This window comes from Melospiza melodia, chromosome 2 (assembly GCF_035770615.1).
Source record: "Melospiza melodia melodia isolate bMelMel2 chromosome 2, bMelMel2.pri, whole genome shotgun sequence".
Classification (NCBI taxonomy): Eukaryota; Metazoa; Chordata; class Aves; order Passeriformes; family Passerellidae; genus Melospiza; species Melospiza melodia.
In genome coordinates, this window is record NC_086195.1 from 92,631,920 (window position 1) to 92,647,434 (window position 15,515).

General features: G+C 39.6%; 1 protein-coding gene across 2 annotated transcripts in view; it reads left to right on the forward strand.

Moving 5' to 3' along the window:
- Positions 1 to 15,143, forward strand: part of VWA8 (von Willebrand factor A domain containing 8) — a 183,037-nt gene extending 167,894 nt beyond the window's left edge. For both annotated transcript variants that reach the window (XM_063149370.1, XM_063149371.1), the window contains exons 42-45: positions 1,607 to 1,765; positions 9,424 to 9,522; positions 10,662 to 10,900; positions 13,225 to 15,143. In XM_063149370.1, the coding sequence (XP_063005440.1) occupies positions 1,607 to 1,765; positions 9,424 to 9,522; positions 10,662 to 10,900; positions 13,225 to 13,333 (606 nt within the window). In that variant the 3' untranslated portion in view covers positions 13,334 to 15,143. The remainder of the gene's footprint in view (positions 1 to 1,606; positions 1,766 to 9,423; positions 9,523 to 10,661; positions 10,901 to 13,224) is intronic.
- Positions 15,144 to 15,515: the final 372 nt, after the last annotated feature.

The following is a 15,515-nucleotide window of genomic DNA, read 5'->3' on the forward strand; positions in this document are numbered from 1 at the left end:
TTCCTGTTGGCCACCCTCAGAAGGGGGACACCAATCTAGGCAGTGCTAAGTTTTGATCCAGTACAACAGTTTTTTTATGTTCTTATTTTGTATTTTGATGATCAGAAGGCAGTTAGAAGAAAATATTTATTTTGTTTGCTTTTATAGAAAAAAGGAAAATATTTTCTCACTAGCTTAATATTTGTTAACAAATATGCTGATCCCTTTGGAAGTTTAAAAAAAGTGTTTTACAAATGTATGTTGCTTATTCATGGTACAAAAATAATTTCAAATTCCACAGATACTTGGATTCACAAGAATAAAAATTATAATAGAAAAAAAAAGTGTGAGGAAAAGCCATTAAGATATGCTAAAGTTGACTGTCCTATAACCTGATTCAGCCATTCCTTAGAAGGCTTTGCAGTTAGATCTGTGTGAGTCAGCAACAGTGAAACCACTTGAATCAGACCAACTAAACCTGGCCAAAACTAGTGGGGCTAGTCCATAATATTTAACAGTAATACTTAATGACAGATTGCAATTTTTAAGTGCACTAAGTTGGTCTTGTTAAATGGCTGAGTACAGCATCTTTTTGCATGTCAGCTACCCAAATGTGATAAATCCCTGGTATTATTTTTTTATGCTATTTGGTCCTTAGGTTGTTTTGAATGATTTATGTAATTTGCCACTGCTTGTGTGAAAGATCAGTAAGGGAAAAGTGATTGAAACATCAATTCTCATTTTTTCAAAATATATTTACTCAATGTATCAGTTTTAAGGCTATGTAAAAATGATTCATTTAGGGAAAAAAATGTAGGATTTAATGGGCCTTCCTTTGTTTCTGGAAGGGCAGAGATGGCACAATCTATTAAAAAACAAAGTACAGAAATCCCTTACAGGTAAAAGGAACATTTTAGCTATTTGTTTATATTGTGACTGGGATTTTTTTGTCAGGTCATCTTTAATAGCCTCATACTTAAATCCAGACACATCTCATTGCATGCTAAATAAAACACCTCCCTTCAATGTACTGTGCCAAAAATTGTTAGAACAGATGGAATTTGTTTTCAGAAAAAAGGAATGGTTTCAGCATTAGAATGAAGATGGAACTAGTAGTTAATCAGAACAAGATTTCAAACATTTTTGGAATGTTATTAACCTCAGCAGACAAGCTTTTACAGTCATATACAGTCACTGTATTAGTACTACATGCCAAGGAAAAGCATTTCCATTATGAAATGGCAGAAAAGAGCAGAAAGAGCTCTTTCTGCCAAATTTGAGAGTTTCTTTACTGAAATAAAATGTTAATAATCAAAACTGAAACAGAAATTTTTTTTCCTGACAAGCATGTGTGGAATGTTTTGAGGTATTTTGTTTCCAGTCATTGAAGGTAAGAGGAAGCAATGAGCTGAGTTATCTGTCAAATAACTGGTTTGAAATAGAAAAATAGTTGGGTTTTTTGTTCTTGGAAAAAAAAAAACTATAACAGCAAAACTAAACAGTGTTTACTGGATAAAATTTTATTGATTTGCAAAGTGCCTTGGGTTTCCTTTTGGAATATTTTACTTTTACTGATATTGAGCTTTCCCATTTCTGAGGATTGAGTTCTGTGGTGTTTCCCTGGCAGCCGGGGAGCCCCCAGCAGAAGCCCAAGCGCCTGCGCCTGGTGGTGGATGTTTCGGGCAGCATGTACCGCTTCAACGGCGTGGATGGGCGCCTGGAGCGCTCCATGGAGGCCGTCTGCATGGTCATGGAAGCTTTTGAGAACTATGAGCACAAATTCAAGGTAATTGCAGCTGGGCTGGGAGCTCTGGGGTTATTGCACAGCCTGTGTGCAGCACTGGAAAAAGTGTTTCAGCAGTCAGTCTAGCCAAAGAATATTATTCATTCCCACAAGGAAATAAAGACATTAATCTATTTCTAGCAACCTGAAAAATAACACTAGTGAGAGGGTAGGAAACATTACACATTTCAGCAGGGGAGTATTCAATCTAAGACTTTGATTTAGTGAGATTTGCTGGGGTTTGTTTCTGGTTTTATCTGTTTCTTTGAGAAGAAACACTGGAGCCTACAAAACACATGTAAAAATGAGCTTCAGGACATGCAGAGATACAATGTCCTTCCATCCACCCCGAGTGCATACATCAGTACTTGGTCATGGGAAGAGACCAGACTTCTTTGTCCCTTCCCTCTTTTAGTTAACTGAAAGGAAGAAATAATTTCTTGTAGTGAAACATACTAGGTTTTATTTAATGGCAGCCTGCAAATGAAATGTAAATAAATTTAATGCTCTTTTTGTCTCAGTAAGCCTAAACAAGGTCTAAACCATGTTTCTTTAGCCATAAAGAAGATAGAAATGGCAGTCTCCAGTTAATTCTGCACATACACTGTGTTTATGGAAGAATGGAAATGTCCACTACCTTTACGGAAGAGCATATCAAACATAAGAATTAAAATATATCTGAACAAAACATAAAATCTCCTAAAGAAAGTTAATAGAAATCAATTCAGAACAGGTCTTCACCTTGTTCCTCCAACAACATGATTCTACAGGTTTCTGTGCTTCCATAGAGTCTCATGTACAAAATCAGGCATGTGCTTTTCGAATGTCTTCTAAAGCCTAATCATGCACACTTCTATTTTTCAAGAGAAAAGTATATAAGAGGAGACAGGCGTTAGTTTTTTCCTAAGAAAACAAGGCATGTCCTACAATCTTCTTTGGCAGTAATGCTTTCTTGCCCTTAAACTTTATTAAATGGAGCATGTTGCAGAATTTCAAACAAATTTGAAACTATGGTTTTCCTCCCAAAGTCACATTCTTGAAAACATAATGAAGATATACTGGGTAGAGAGTGATGCTATGTAATCCTGCTGGAGGAAAATGCTGTAACCATAAGCTTCTACCTTAGCCCAGAGAAGCCACATAGGAACTAAAATGTAATTTAGAAAATAATTGGAAATCAGGGCTTTATTGCTTCTGCTGTTCATGTATCTCCTGCTCACTGATAATAGAAAAGTTAAAGACAAATATTTACAGTGACAGTGCAATTATGCAGCATGATTTGTGTAACTTGGTAAATCAGGCATATCTGAGCAACACAGATATGAGTATGGCAAAATGCAGGATCATCCACACAGAAAAGTAGTGTGCACAAGTATAAATATCAGATACTGTGGTGTAGTCAACATGGTTTTGTAAAGGGAAGTAAGGCGTCTATGTGTGTGACAAGCAAGGTTGGTTGGTTGGTAGAGTCTCCTTATCCAAAAGCAATTGACAAAGTCCCTTGCAGAGGCTTTTGGGGATAAAAGAGAAATCCCTTAGATAAAAAAAATACTGCTAAAAATACAAGAATCAGCCTAGGTGGTCATTTTTTAGTGGTGGAGTTCTGGTGGGATCTGTGCCAGAGTCCATGCTGTTCTGTTGTTCTGTATATACGAGTGATCTGTTAAAGGGGATGAGAAGGTGACAAAAGTTGCTAATTATATGAAGTTATTTAAGAAAGTAACAAGGGAAATCCAGCTACGAGCAGTTGGATAGGGACCTAGCCATAAATGGTGACTGGGAAGTAAAATGGTAGGTGACATTTAGTGATTTTCAATGTAAAGTACTGCAGGTGGAAGAAAATAGTTTTGATCTTAAATACAGAGGGAGAAAGTCTCAGCTTTCTGTTAGTCCTCACTCCCAACTATAGACTGGTACCCAACAAAGATGTCTTGTAATTATGTTGTGTGGTTCTTTGAACACTCCATTCTCACCAGCTGTCAAAAAAGCTAATGGAATGTTCTAAACTATTACTAGGAGAAGAGAGAAGAAAGGAAAATGCATGATAATGTTGCTATAAGTATCCATAGTGCATTCACTTTAGGAGTAATGTGTGCAATTTTGCTCGCCCATCTCAAAAAAGTTCTTGTAGAGATGAAAAAGAAAAGAGGGTAACAAAGATTGCAAAGGGTGTGGAAGTGTCCCTGTACAGGGAATGACTAAATAACTAAGCAAGTTACTTAGTAAGAATAGCTCAGTGTGGAAGAGATAAAAATCAAGAAGCTGATAAAGCCTTGACTAAAACAGAAATGGTGACCAGGGGACAATTGTTCATTCTGCTCTTCTTTTGAGCAATAAATTATTTTTCGTTCACACAGCTGAGGAAGATGGCTTAGAAAGGGATAACACTGGAGAAGGATGTAACACAATGGCAGATAGCCATTTGTCCTTATTTCCAGTACAGCTCTAAAGTTGAACCCTCAAGTGCATGCTAAAGGAATGACATGTAGAACTTGACATGCAGCCAGGACACTGTGGAGAATTTGTTAAGATCATTACAAACTCACTTCAGTTCTGTGATTTTAAAATCTATGGGTCAGGCTTCAAAGAGCAGGAGAGGCAGTGATTTTTTCAAAATATCACTGACTCTCTTCTGTTCAACTCTTGGCACTTTGCATGATGCTGCTGATTTTTCTCAGGACAAAGCTGAAGGTTTGGTATGTCTGCAAAGGTAGCATACATTTCTCATCTCTAAGAGAGGAACCATTTGAAAAAGAAGAACACACAGCTCTGTAGTGTTCAATTAAAAATCTGCAATATATCACTTTTTTCTTTCTTCCTTTTCCTTATTCTCTTCTTCCCTGTTTTTATAAAAATAGACTTTTTTGCCCTTCAGATATGCCTGCTGTTATCTGTTCCTGTTGTAGCTCCATCTGCATGGCTCACAACAACATATGCTGCAGATTTGAGGGTTATCTTGTAAAGCATGTGTTGAACCAAGGGGATCATCTAGCTTGTTAAGCAAAGGGGATTTACATAGTAGACTTCTCTTCAGCTATCTAACTGCAGTGCAGACTTTGGAAAGCAATTCCTGACTTTTGCTCAGGATGACCTTTCTGATGGTGCTTGGTTTACTTCTCTGCTACATACAGTTTTGAATTAATCAGATGGGCTTTTTCTTGGCTGTTTTATCCTACCCAGCGGAGCTTTCCTCATGGGTGGTACCCCTTGGTATCAAGAATGATGTTGATTTTCTGATGATCTTAACAGCACTGAGTGAAGGTAGAAAATAGTTTCTTCTTGCCTTCTTATACAGAATAGCTGAGTATTGGGTATGTGACTGCACCAAGCAGGTAATGAAGTTACCATTTATAAAGCCAGACAAGTGCAGCAGGTATTTTTCAGCTTTTTATGCTCATGGGGGCATCCTCCCTACTTCCATTTCCCATAAGTGCAGGTAGCGAATCATTCCTTGTCAAGGGGAAAACAGGAGGCCTATCTTCTGAACATCCCATTTTAGGTACCAGTTGTTTGACAATGCACAGAAGTTCTCTTTTTTTATCTGAGGTAGTACTATGTCTGTCACAAACTGTATGTTTTTATATCATCCCCAGTTACTGTGATTTGCACACATAATGGCAGATTGAGGAGACATGTCCAGTAAATTATCCAACAGCAATTTTATGAAGCCTTAAAACTATTGTGACTCAGTAAATAGCATATTATGTAACTGTTAGGAAAAGCCTGAATTGTTATTTATAGCTATATTAAAGGGATATTGAAGATTTTATATGCCTCTTTTAGCATTCTGTGTTTGTAAAATTTACTGTGGAGGCAGCATTGCTAATTCAGGAAAAGAAGAAATGGTCCACATGTTTGGCAGAATAGTTTATTTTAAATAATAAACAAAAGGTTTAAAATAAATTCAGAAAAATAGAATGTTCGGTGTTGTCCAAAGAAGAGATGGATTTATAAAGATCTAGCCCTCCAGCAGAGTCTAATTCACACTGCCTCTTACATTCAGCACACATCTTCTTTCAGCTTTTTAAATGCCTTCAGAAATTAAACCTTTTGGCATGGCAGCTGCAGAAGACAAAGTCTTCCATTTTACCCATTTTAGGCAGCAGCAACCATCCATTCAGTGCAAAATGTGGCAGTGGAACAGAGATTGCATTAACCATTTCCTATGGAAAGAAACCAACAAAATGATGCTATTTCGAGATGCATGTTTACATGTTGTGTACCCTGAATAGAGCAGTCCTTGTCTCAGTGTACCTGAGGCTATTGGAAAACAAGCTCTGGTGTACCACAATAATATATTATTTCAATTAAGCTGCACTATGGCAAATGTACTTTGCTTCTGGATTTGTCCTGAGAGCCTTTGCTTGCAATTTGATAAAAGAAAACCAAAGTAATTTTCAAGTAAGATTGTATCACAGCTTTTCTCTCACTGTAACTCCTTCCACATAAATCCTCCTTACGGAATTTATGGGGGAAAAGCATTAGATTGGATCCCTGCTTTTCAAAGGCCCTTCTTCTGTGCTTGTCTTTAGCTACTGCAAAGGAAGGAAACTGGTTTTGACAAAGTCTGCATGTGCCTGCACGTGTTGGGGTTGCAAGTTGACCAGGACTGAGGAGCTGTCTGCAGCTTTTCTTTACAATGAGTGCACCAAGGAAATACGAAATCACTAAGGGTTCATTTACTAGAACACAGATCAGGAGGAGGTAATAATTTCCTGCAGGAGAGATTTTATTTCTTTGCCATTTCAGAGTGAGCTTCTTTACTCCAGTTTTGCTCCTCTCCCAAACTCTGTTTTCCTAAATTGTGACAGATTCCATACATTCCCCTGGGCAAACATTTCTGTTTTGTCACCTCTAAAACTTTGCTGTGAGCCTCCCCCCTCCCAGGGAGCGTCTCCCAGCCTGCAGTCTTAGGTTGATTTAAGTCAATCCAAGTCAGTGCAGCTACATTCCCTTGCTGTGAACTCATCCAGCCTCACAATTTGGGGAGCTGATCTTCCCAAAACCAAACTCACACTCATTAGATTTTGGCTACTCCTGGTCCTTGACTTGGCTTCCAGAGGGATCAGAGAACCATGAGGACCAGCACATGGGGGCTGTTGACCACAGCTCCTCTTTTCCCCAGCGCAGCAGGATCTTACTCTGTTCAGGAGGCCCTACTTGATCCAGAATGCAGCAGTCAGGATGAATCAAATAGCCACTTCTTCCCTGCTGCCTCACCAAACCTTTTTAAATCACAAATAGCATAGTAAGCTGTCAGCAAAGAAACAAGGAAACTGATAACATCTGCTAAAGATAAGCACACGTATCGTATCGGGTGCATGCATGGGCACACACAAAGAATAATAAGCAGCTCTCTGAGCAGGGAGCAGACAGGACATGATGTTCCCAGGTGGATGCCTTTCCATAGCTGCAATAGTTTGTTCAGATCATTTCAGCCTCGCCTTGCCTGTAACCAGGTTGTCTGTTCCCGCCTTGTGCAAGAATGTGGAAGGGGCCCTGCTGTAAGGTCAACATCTAAGGTTTCATCAGGAGATACAGCAATTCCCCTTACACAGGCTGTCACACTGAGTTTAAACTCAGACTGTTTGAGATGAAAGCTTGGTCTGTTAGTGATGTTATGTCAAGAACCACAATGATATTCCCAAACAGCAAAGTTTGGCTTATTCCCATGAACTCAGTATGGCAGAGCTGACACAAGGACAGCCAGTGGGAGACATCCAGGAAGCCAGGAAGGAGCCCTCTATGAAGGGATCAGCCTTTTTACACAGGAGAATGGCAGCATTTTGCTTTACATAGTTAATGTGGTGATTTAAAAGTGATCCCGAATGCAAAACTGCTCAGCAGAGGATGTGCAAGGTTTCATAATTAAGAGCCTACCCTGAAGATGTGTGGGCTTTTCTAACATTGCATAAGAACCACGAGCACTTTATATTTTCTGCTCCATTAAACCTCTGCTTTATTTAGTTCCTCTGATTTGAATAGTCTCTAATTTTTAAAACAAAACGCATGCACACATTCCCTGTTTGTGGTTGAGATTTTATTAAACAGGATATATTCCTGTTTTATTTAGGAAGTATGTTGAATGTAACCCCAACATTTTTCTCAAAATTTGTATATTTTCTTTTGCCATGTCTTCATATCCATAAAGAGAGAGTCTGAAGCATTATTGGTGATAAGAAATAGGTTTTGAAGAGAAAGCATGTGGCAGACAGCAAGCTTTAGGTGAGGCTTGGTAGCAAATACTAGGCACGTAAGAGTTGAGGAGAGCAGAAATGGGAAAAGCCAACAGAGCAGAAAGAAATGGGATTGTGTGGGGACTAGATTATATAAAGATTTCCTAGGGGAAGGAGGTCTGGTTTACATGGGGCTGTCATAAAATGGTCTGACCTTGGGTGAAATAATCTGCAGTATGTGGTACATTTGCTCTTTAACAGAGCGAGGTGTCACCTTTAAAAGTGTTGTTCCAGCTGCTCTAGCTTTCTTTTGATACATTTTTAAGCAAATTAGTGATGTGGAAACAAAAAGAGCTTTGTCTGTAAAGACTGCCATTTCTCCTCTCTCTAGGACCTGACTTATACCAAATAAAGTGTCTTTCAATAGGAAAGAAAAGACAGAAAAACTATGAGGAATAGACCTGCCTTTTACCAAATGATTATGTGGGAATTAGGGATGGTGAACCCAGCAGGAACCTGTAACAGTACTTGAAAAAAAAAAAAACAGAAAGGTAAAATACTGCATCAGAGCTCCCTGTCAGGCAGGGGGGAATACAGGCATGTTCATGTTGAGGAATTGCCAGCTCAGGTCTCTCTGGGCTCAGATTCTGTACACTGTGCTCTCTTGCTTGGTGTAGGCAACTCTTAAATCTGTTTTGGTCCTGCTCCTGAATTCTCCCCGGGGTGGCTGCCACATCCACAACACAAAGGGCAGGTCAGGACCTTGCCATAACTCAGCTTGTCTTGGTTTTCATGTAACAACAATGAAGCTCTCACATGAAACAGAGGCCTTTGCAATATTGCTTTATTTGTTCACCAGGATATTTGAACTATTGTGGTTCTACATGTCAGTTTTGCAGCATCTCACAGGAGAATGATGTGCACACCATGTCCTTTGAAAACAGACAGGGGCTCTTGGAATTCACTTCTCCACATACTTTCAGCAATGGCTTTGATCTGTTATGCACAAAAATAAGGAGTGCTGATTTTCAAGAAAGGGGATTTGTAATACTTTTTTTTTCAGAGCAGAATGAGGTCACCAAAAAGATTCATCAAACATAGGGGCTACTCTCAAACAATGTGCTTCTTGTTTGTAAGACTCAAGAGGGTGAAAATTGCTGCTTTAAAAGAAATACGTGGACAATATGAGAGGGCAAGGTCTTGATCTTACACATCACCATTCTGCAGTTGGTGGGATGATGTGAAAAACAGATCATGGAAATAAGGAACTGTTCCTTAATTTCATTATTTGGCAATTCTTTCCTATCTTTTCATGTCAGTGAGAAATTGCAAGTAGTTCCCTTAAACAGCTCATAGACAGAAACAGGGAACAGTACTTAGGGTCTTCTGTTGAAAATTGCAAATTGTCTTTGATCTGTCCTATGTCATTATGAGCCAAGGGCCACTTGTGACTAACAGGTGACTGATGATGTTTCTTTCTTGTAGTACGACATCGTTGGACATTCGGGAGATGGCTTCAACATCGCCTTGGTTGGGAGTGACAAAGTTCCCAAGAACAATAAGCAAAGATTAGAGGTTCTTAAGGTAAAAGTGATGCTGTTAATTAAAGATTTTATGACTGCAAAGATAAAATTGTAGGCAGGTCACAGAATACAAAACATGAGGATAGTAAAATAAAGACAAGAAAGCGAAAATCTGTGTATTTCCTTAAATGTAACAGGACCTTACAGAGACATGGCAGAAAACAAATTGTGCCAAAATAGTAGAAGTTGGGTATGCCTTATTCTGGACTTCTATGCCCTAAATGTGTCATTTTGACTTCCTGTCAAAGGACAGGGGAAGTTCCAGAGATTATATGGTGATATAGATAGCTCTGCCCAAATCATGTGGCACAAGTGACTCATTCAAAACTGCAGAGGGATCCAGGTCAGTGATTTAGCGTGGTACCTTCGAAAAGTAATGCATCACAGTAGCATTGGGAAAATGTGTCAGTGCTAAATTGGAAACATGCTAAATCACAATGGCAGAGTGTATTCACCAAAATTTTTCAATAGTAGGATGAAGAAAAATTAAGCGTATTGTAGGTTTACGTGGTTGGCAGCTTGATAGGCTGGAAGCATGTATCTGAGCTTCCTTGAAAAACTGTTTTTGAAATAGCTCCTTTGATTAGAAGAATCTGATTTAGTAACATCTAAAATTCCTGGCCTTCTACATAGGTAACAGCTTCATTGATGAATATGGTGTATTTGTTTTGTAACAGCTCAAACAAAATGTTTTATCATTTTTAAATGTGACTACCACTGTCAGGAATCAGATATTTGATAATAACTAAGACACTACTAGGATTTGGAAGTCTAGTGCAAACTGGGAGCATGCAGGAACTGTTTGCAGCATTAGGAACCTGTTTTCTTCTTAAAATACATAGGAATGTATCTACTCAAACTGCAGCTGACCAAAGTATTTTACCTTTTCTAAGGCCCAGTCTGTGTGGGTTTTGATTGTTTGACCAACTGGCATTTTTACAAAGTACTGCCTGTCTTAAAATATGACATATTATGTACAAAAAGCTGCATCTTCTTTTCTATCTGGAGCACTGTCTGCATTTCTGATGGATCTCCTAATACAGCAGCACTGAATATTGACTCCCTCCTGTGCTAGCTGAAATGAATGCTTGTTCCTAAAGTCACCTGACGTGTTCCCACGTGCTTATGCTGTGCACACAGACCATGCATGCCCACGCCCAGTTCTGCATGAGTGGAGACCATACCTTGGAAGGGACAGAACACGCCATTCGGGAAATCGCCAAGGAGGAGGCGGACGAGTATTTTGTTATCATCCTAAGTGACGCAAACCTGGAGCGTTACGGGATCCCGCCCGCGAGGTTCGCACAGGTCTTGACCACCAACACTCAAGTCAATGCTTTCGCCATATTCATAGGATCCTTGGGAGACCAGGCAGATAGGTAAGTGTTTGGTTTATGCCTAGTGCTGTTTGCTTTCGTTCAGCATTAATCTCAATTATGCTTTTATTGCAGTGAGTTGCCCATGCTGTTGTTCTGCGCCGAGGTTTTGGTCAAAGTATCATAAAATCATAGAATGGTTTGGTTGGAAGGGATCTTCGAACTATAATATATTATACCTTCCAACTATAATATATATACCTTCCAAATATAATCTATTTCAACCCTCCTGCCATGAGCAGGGACATCTTTCACAACTTCTCTGGATGACCTGTGCCAGTGCATCATCACTCTCATTGTAAAAATTTCTTCCACATCTCCAGTCTAAATCCAGTCTATATCTACCCTCTTCCAGTTTAACACCTTATCCTGTCATTACAGGCCCCGGTAAAAACTCTTACTATGTCCTTATGACCCCCTTTTATTTATTGAAAGGCCTCAATAAGGTCTCCCTGGACTTTCCTCTTCAGGCTGAACAACCCCAACTCTCTCAGCCTGTCTTCATAGCAGAGATGTTCCATCCTGCTAACCATTTTTGTGGCTCTTCTCTGGTCCCACTCCAACAGGTCCATGTCTTTCCTGTGCTGAGGACCATGTAGCTGTACGCAGCACTCCAGGTGGGGGTCTCAGTCTCCTCCCTGCTACCTGTGCTGCTTTTGATGAAAGAAAGCCAGGGTACAGCTGGCTTTCTGGGCTGCCAATGCACATTGACAGGTCACATCCGAGTTTTCACCCATCTTTTTTTTACTATTTTCATTATTAATGTACTGGAGAGAAGCTGTAGCTCCTGAGTTGTGGCAGGGAGGAGACTGGCTTGTGGATCCTGCAGATCCCTTATAGCCAACAAGTTCAGAGCATCCTGTGCATCCAAAGGGAGCAGCTGATGCCATCCTCCTGCTGCTGGATGTGCACTATACCCTTATGTAATGTCACCATGTAACCATAATAGTGCCTTTGTTATTGCCCAGTATATGGTTCCAGTGTGTGTAGGCCTAAGAAAAGCGATTAAAACAAAAAATGCTGGACTTAATTTGTCTTCCAAGCAGCCAAAGGTTTGACTCAGATACACCCCTTGTGTTAGAAACATAAATTCTTTGGAGTGTCTGAGACAATAAGCCTGGGTTTAGTTCTACTACATAATTTCACTTTAAAATGTTTGGGCGCAAGGGGAAAAAAAAAGAAATTCTGTCCCAGGTGTTCTTTCATGTTCAACATCCACTGAGGACCAGTACCTGCAGCAAAGAGCTGCTATAGCCACAAATACCAACAGTGTATTTTCTGTTTGAGTTTTCAACTAGAGGAGAATGAGAGAAATCTGAAAGGGAGTTGGCCCTCAGTGGATAACTTTAAACAGCAAAGTGCTGAAAGATATACAACTGCACAGACACCATGAGTTGTGGCTGCAGGTCTGTAGATCAGAGCTGTGTTAATCAAAACAGAATCAGTTCTGAAATATTATAATTACAGAAAGTCCATTTACTTTTGATAGGAATTTTTAAAAGAAAAAAATAGTTTTTGACGTTGTCCTGCTATGTAAGAGATCTTATAATGGCCTAGTTCACTGGGTATGGAAAATGCACACAGTGCTGTCACTGAAATGCATTTCTATGTATGTGGAAGTGCAGAATTAGACAAAGCCTTCCTGTAACTGCTGTGGGGGAAGAAGAGAATTCTCTTTTGCAGATTTTTTTTAAACTAATTTTAAAAGTGAGATTTTACTCACTTTTACTCACTTGGAGAAATAGTATAGAGCAAAATCTCCTGTAAAAAGCACAGAAAAAATAAACCCCAAGCCTGCTAAGTGGACATGAGGGAGATGGGATTTGTGACATGCATCTAGTTTGACTTTTAAGGGTGGGTTAAGCTCTGAGTAAAAACAAGTCAGGTTAACATTGGCAGAAGAATACATTTCCATGTAATCTGCAGTGATGTCTAAGAAATATAAAGAGCACAGTTACAATCATTGGACTTGTTGAAAGAGCTGTGAAAGAGCTGTGGGTTCATGGTAGTCGATTTTCAATAAGTCTTCATTTCCAGTGCAAATCTGTAGCTGTCCTCAGCAAACCAATTGTGGTGGTGCCTCATGGGATCACTGGTACCTTGATCAAAGTGGAGTTCTGGCATGTCAGAGAGGGGACGTGGATAGAAAGCTCTGGAAACACTCTTGTTTGTGTTGCTGAAAGGAACTCTGTGCCCTAGCTGCTCTCAATGTTTCTCCCTCCCAAACCTTTAATTGTATGGTGACAGGAATGTGAAGAATGCTGTCTTGTGGTAGGGGAGATAATTTGAGGTGTTAATTGTGTTTTGCCCCTCATTCTGCTCCCTAGGCTGCAGAGGACACTGCCAGCAGGTCGGTCTTTCATTGCCATGGATACCAAAGAGATCCCTCAGATTCTGCAGCAGATCTTCACATCTACCCTGTTGTCAAGTGCCTAAGCATCACTGGTGTCACCAGGTGTGAACTCAAAGAGGAAACCCACTCCTGCTGGAGGTACAAACCCTGAAGTTGAGGATAAACACAATTATTAAGAAAATACATACCCTTCTTTAATCAGCCAAGCAACCATAATCTACATGACAGCCAGGCTGTAAATTTTCCCCCAGAATCTCTCAAGCGACTCAGCACATTCAAAGGGCTGCAGCAGGGCAGAGGATGGCGACAGAATGGATGTTTTTCCAGAGGGACAAACAAACAAAGGACAGTCTGTGATCATTCCTCTGCCTGCCGTGCTGCCAGCATGGAATCATCTCATCCTGTTTCATTAAACACAGTTCACTGGGATTTGGTAATCCTGTGCAAGGCAGATCCAGGCAATCTGTGTCAGTGTTTCATGTGCATATGTTTGAATGGGTGGTTAACTCCATCTCTGATTTAAACAGGGCTGCTCTTGCCAGGCAGGAAATCCTTCCTTCCTCTCCTGTTGCTTTCTTGTCTTGATGGGCATCGAGGCTTCACCCTGAGGCTGGGAACAATGGAGCAGTTTGGAAACACTGACCATCACATGTAAACATTCATTATCTGATCAGGCACCATGCTCTGAGTTGTCAGAGCCAGAGAAAGTGACTGTTAAGAAGTAAAAGAAAACAAAAATAAATTGGTTCAGTTCTGCCTGTGAAAAGTAAGGGGAAAGGATCAGAACACTCTTAAGAACCCAAGAGGCAGCGTTTCCAAGAGGGAGACTTTGCACAACTCCTTTGCACAGCTGATGATGCTGCACCCACTGCACTGTTACAGTCCCTGAGATGGCCTCAGCACATGGGGGTGACTCTTCAATCAGCAGACAAAAAGGTTACTAGAGCTTTGCTAGAGCATGTTCACCATCTGTTTTTCTTGGGTCATTTGAAGGTTAAACTGGAGGAGAGATTTAGGCATGAAAAAATGAGTTATTTTTTATAAAGGAAGAGGGAAAAGTATTTTAGCAAGATATCTGTGTTAGAATGTATTTAATATCCAAGTTAGTTATAAAGACTTACTTTATGATTCAATCAGTTTGGCTTGTCCCATGAGGTGATAATTCCTCTTTATCTACTAAAGAAGAGCTATTTTGTAGTTCTTTGGGAACAGTGGAATACTCAATGAATTGAATGTATGATTTAATTAAGCTGGTGTGGGGGATGTACATCATAACTGATACTAATTACAGAGTAACTGAATAAAAGAACATTCAGGAAGAGTGCTTATAAAAATGTGAAGGAGGAATTGCAATTCTTTTAATTTTTCTCTTAGTCCTGCAGTTGATCAAGCTGCACTTTGAGCAGTATCTTTAGAAGGGAGGAGGCAAATTAATTTGGTCTCACTGAATACAGCCATGGGTGTTTTAAAAGGTCCAGCTTATGGTGGTCATTCTCTAGTCCATCAATCCTACAGCAAAAATCTTCACCAGAGCATCAAAAATGTCTCTTGTTTAGGATGAATTTTGAAGCCTGGTCAGCTTTCAAACTCTTCATGACAAGAGGGGACAGAAGACATTTTTCAAAGTCTTGTTAGCGTTGTTATGATTATATATGTGAAAACAAAGAGATTGAAGATGCAGTTCCTGTTTGGAATTGGGAGGAGAAGGTTGAGAAGGTTATCCCTGGAGGGACAAATGCACATGTATGCACATACACACAGATGCTGCTACTAAGGGGAAGTGTGCTTCAAAATAAAAATATCTTGGTCCTGTAAACAAATAACAAGATACTAAATGCAATAAATAATTGAAATATTGGTAAGGCTTTTAATAAATGTGTGTTTACATGGAAATTTCTTTAGCACATCTGCCTTTATTGCCAGAGTCCTGAAAAAAAGAACCTTTTTCTTGCAGTTAATTAGCAGATGCACTGTACACTTTCTACATTGCTTGTGTGGATAAATTTTCTCACCTCAGATTTAAATGCAGTAAAATACTGTTATCTTTATCATTAAAAAATAGTCCTATTTAAAGGAAAAACTATGATAAATCCAGTTTTTAATCTTTTGTTTGATTATGCCTCTAAACTACACTTCATGTATAAGTATCATTTACAGTTACCTTTCATTAAGTTACATCATTTACAGTTACCTTTCTGTAGTGTTTGGTTTTATCTTTGTTCCGGGAGATATCTGTTGAGTTCCAGTTCTTGTTCCTTGGGCCCA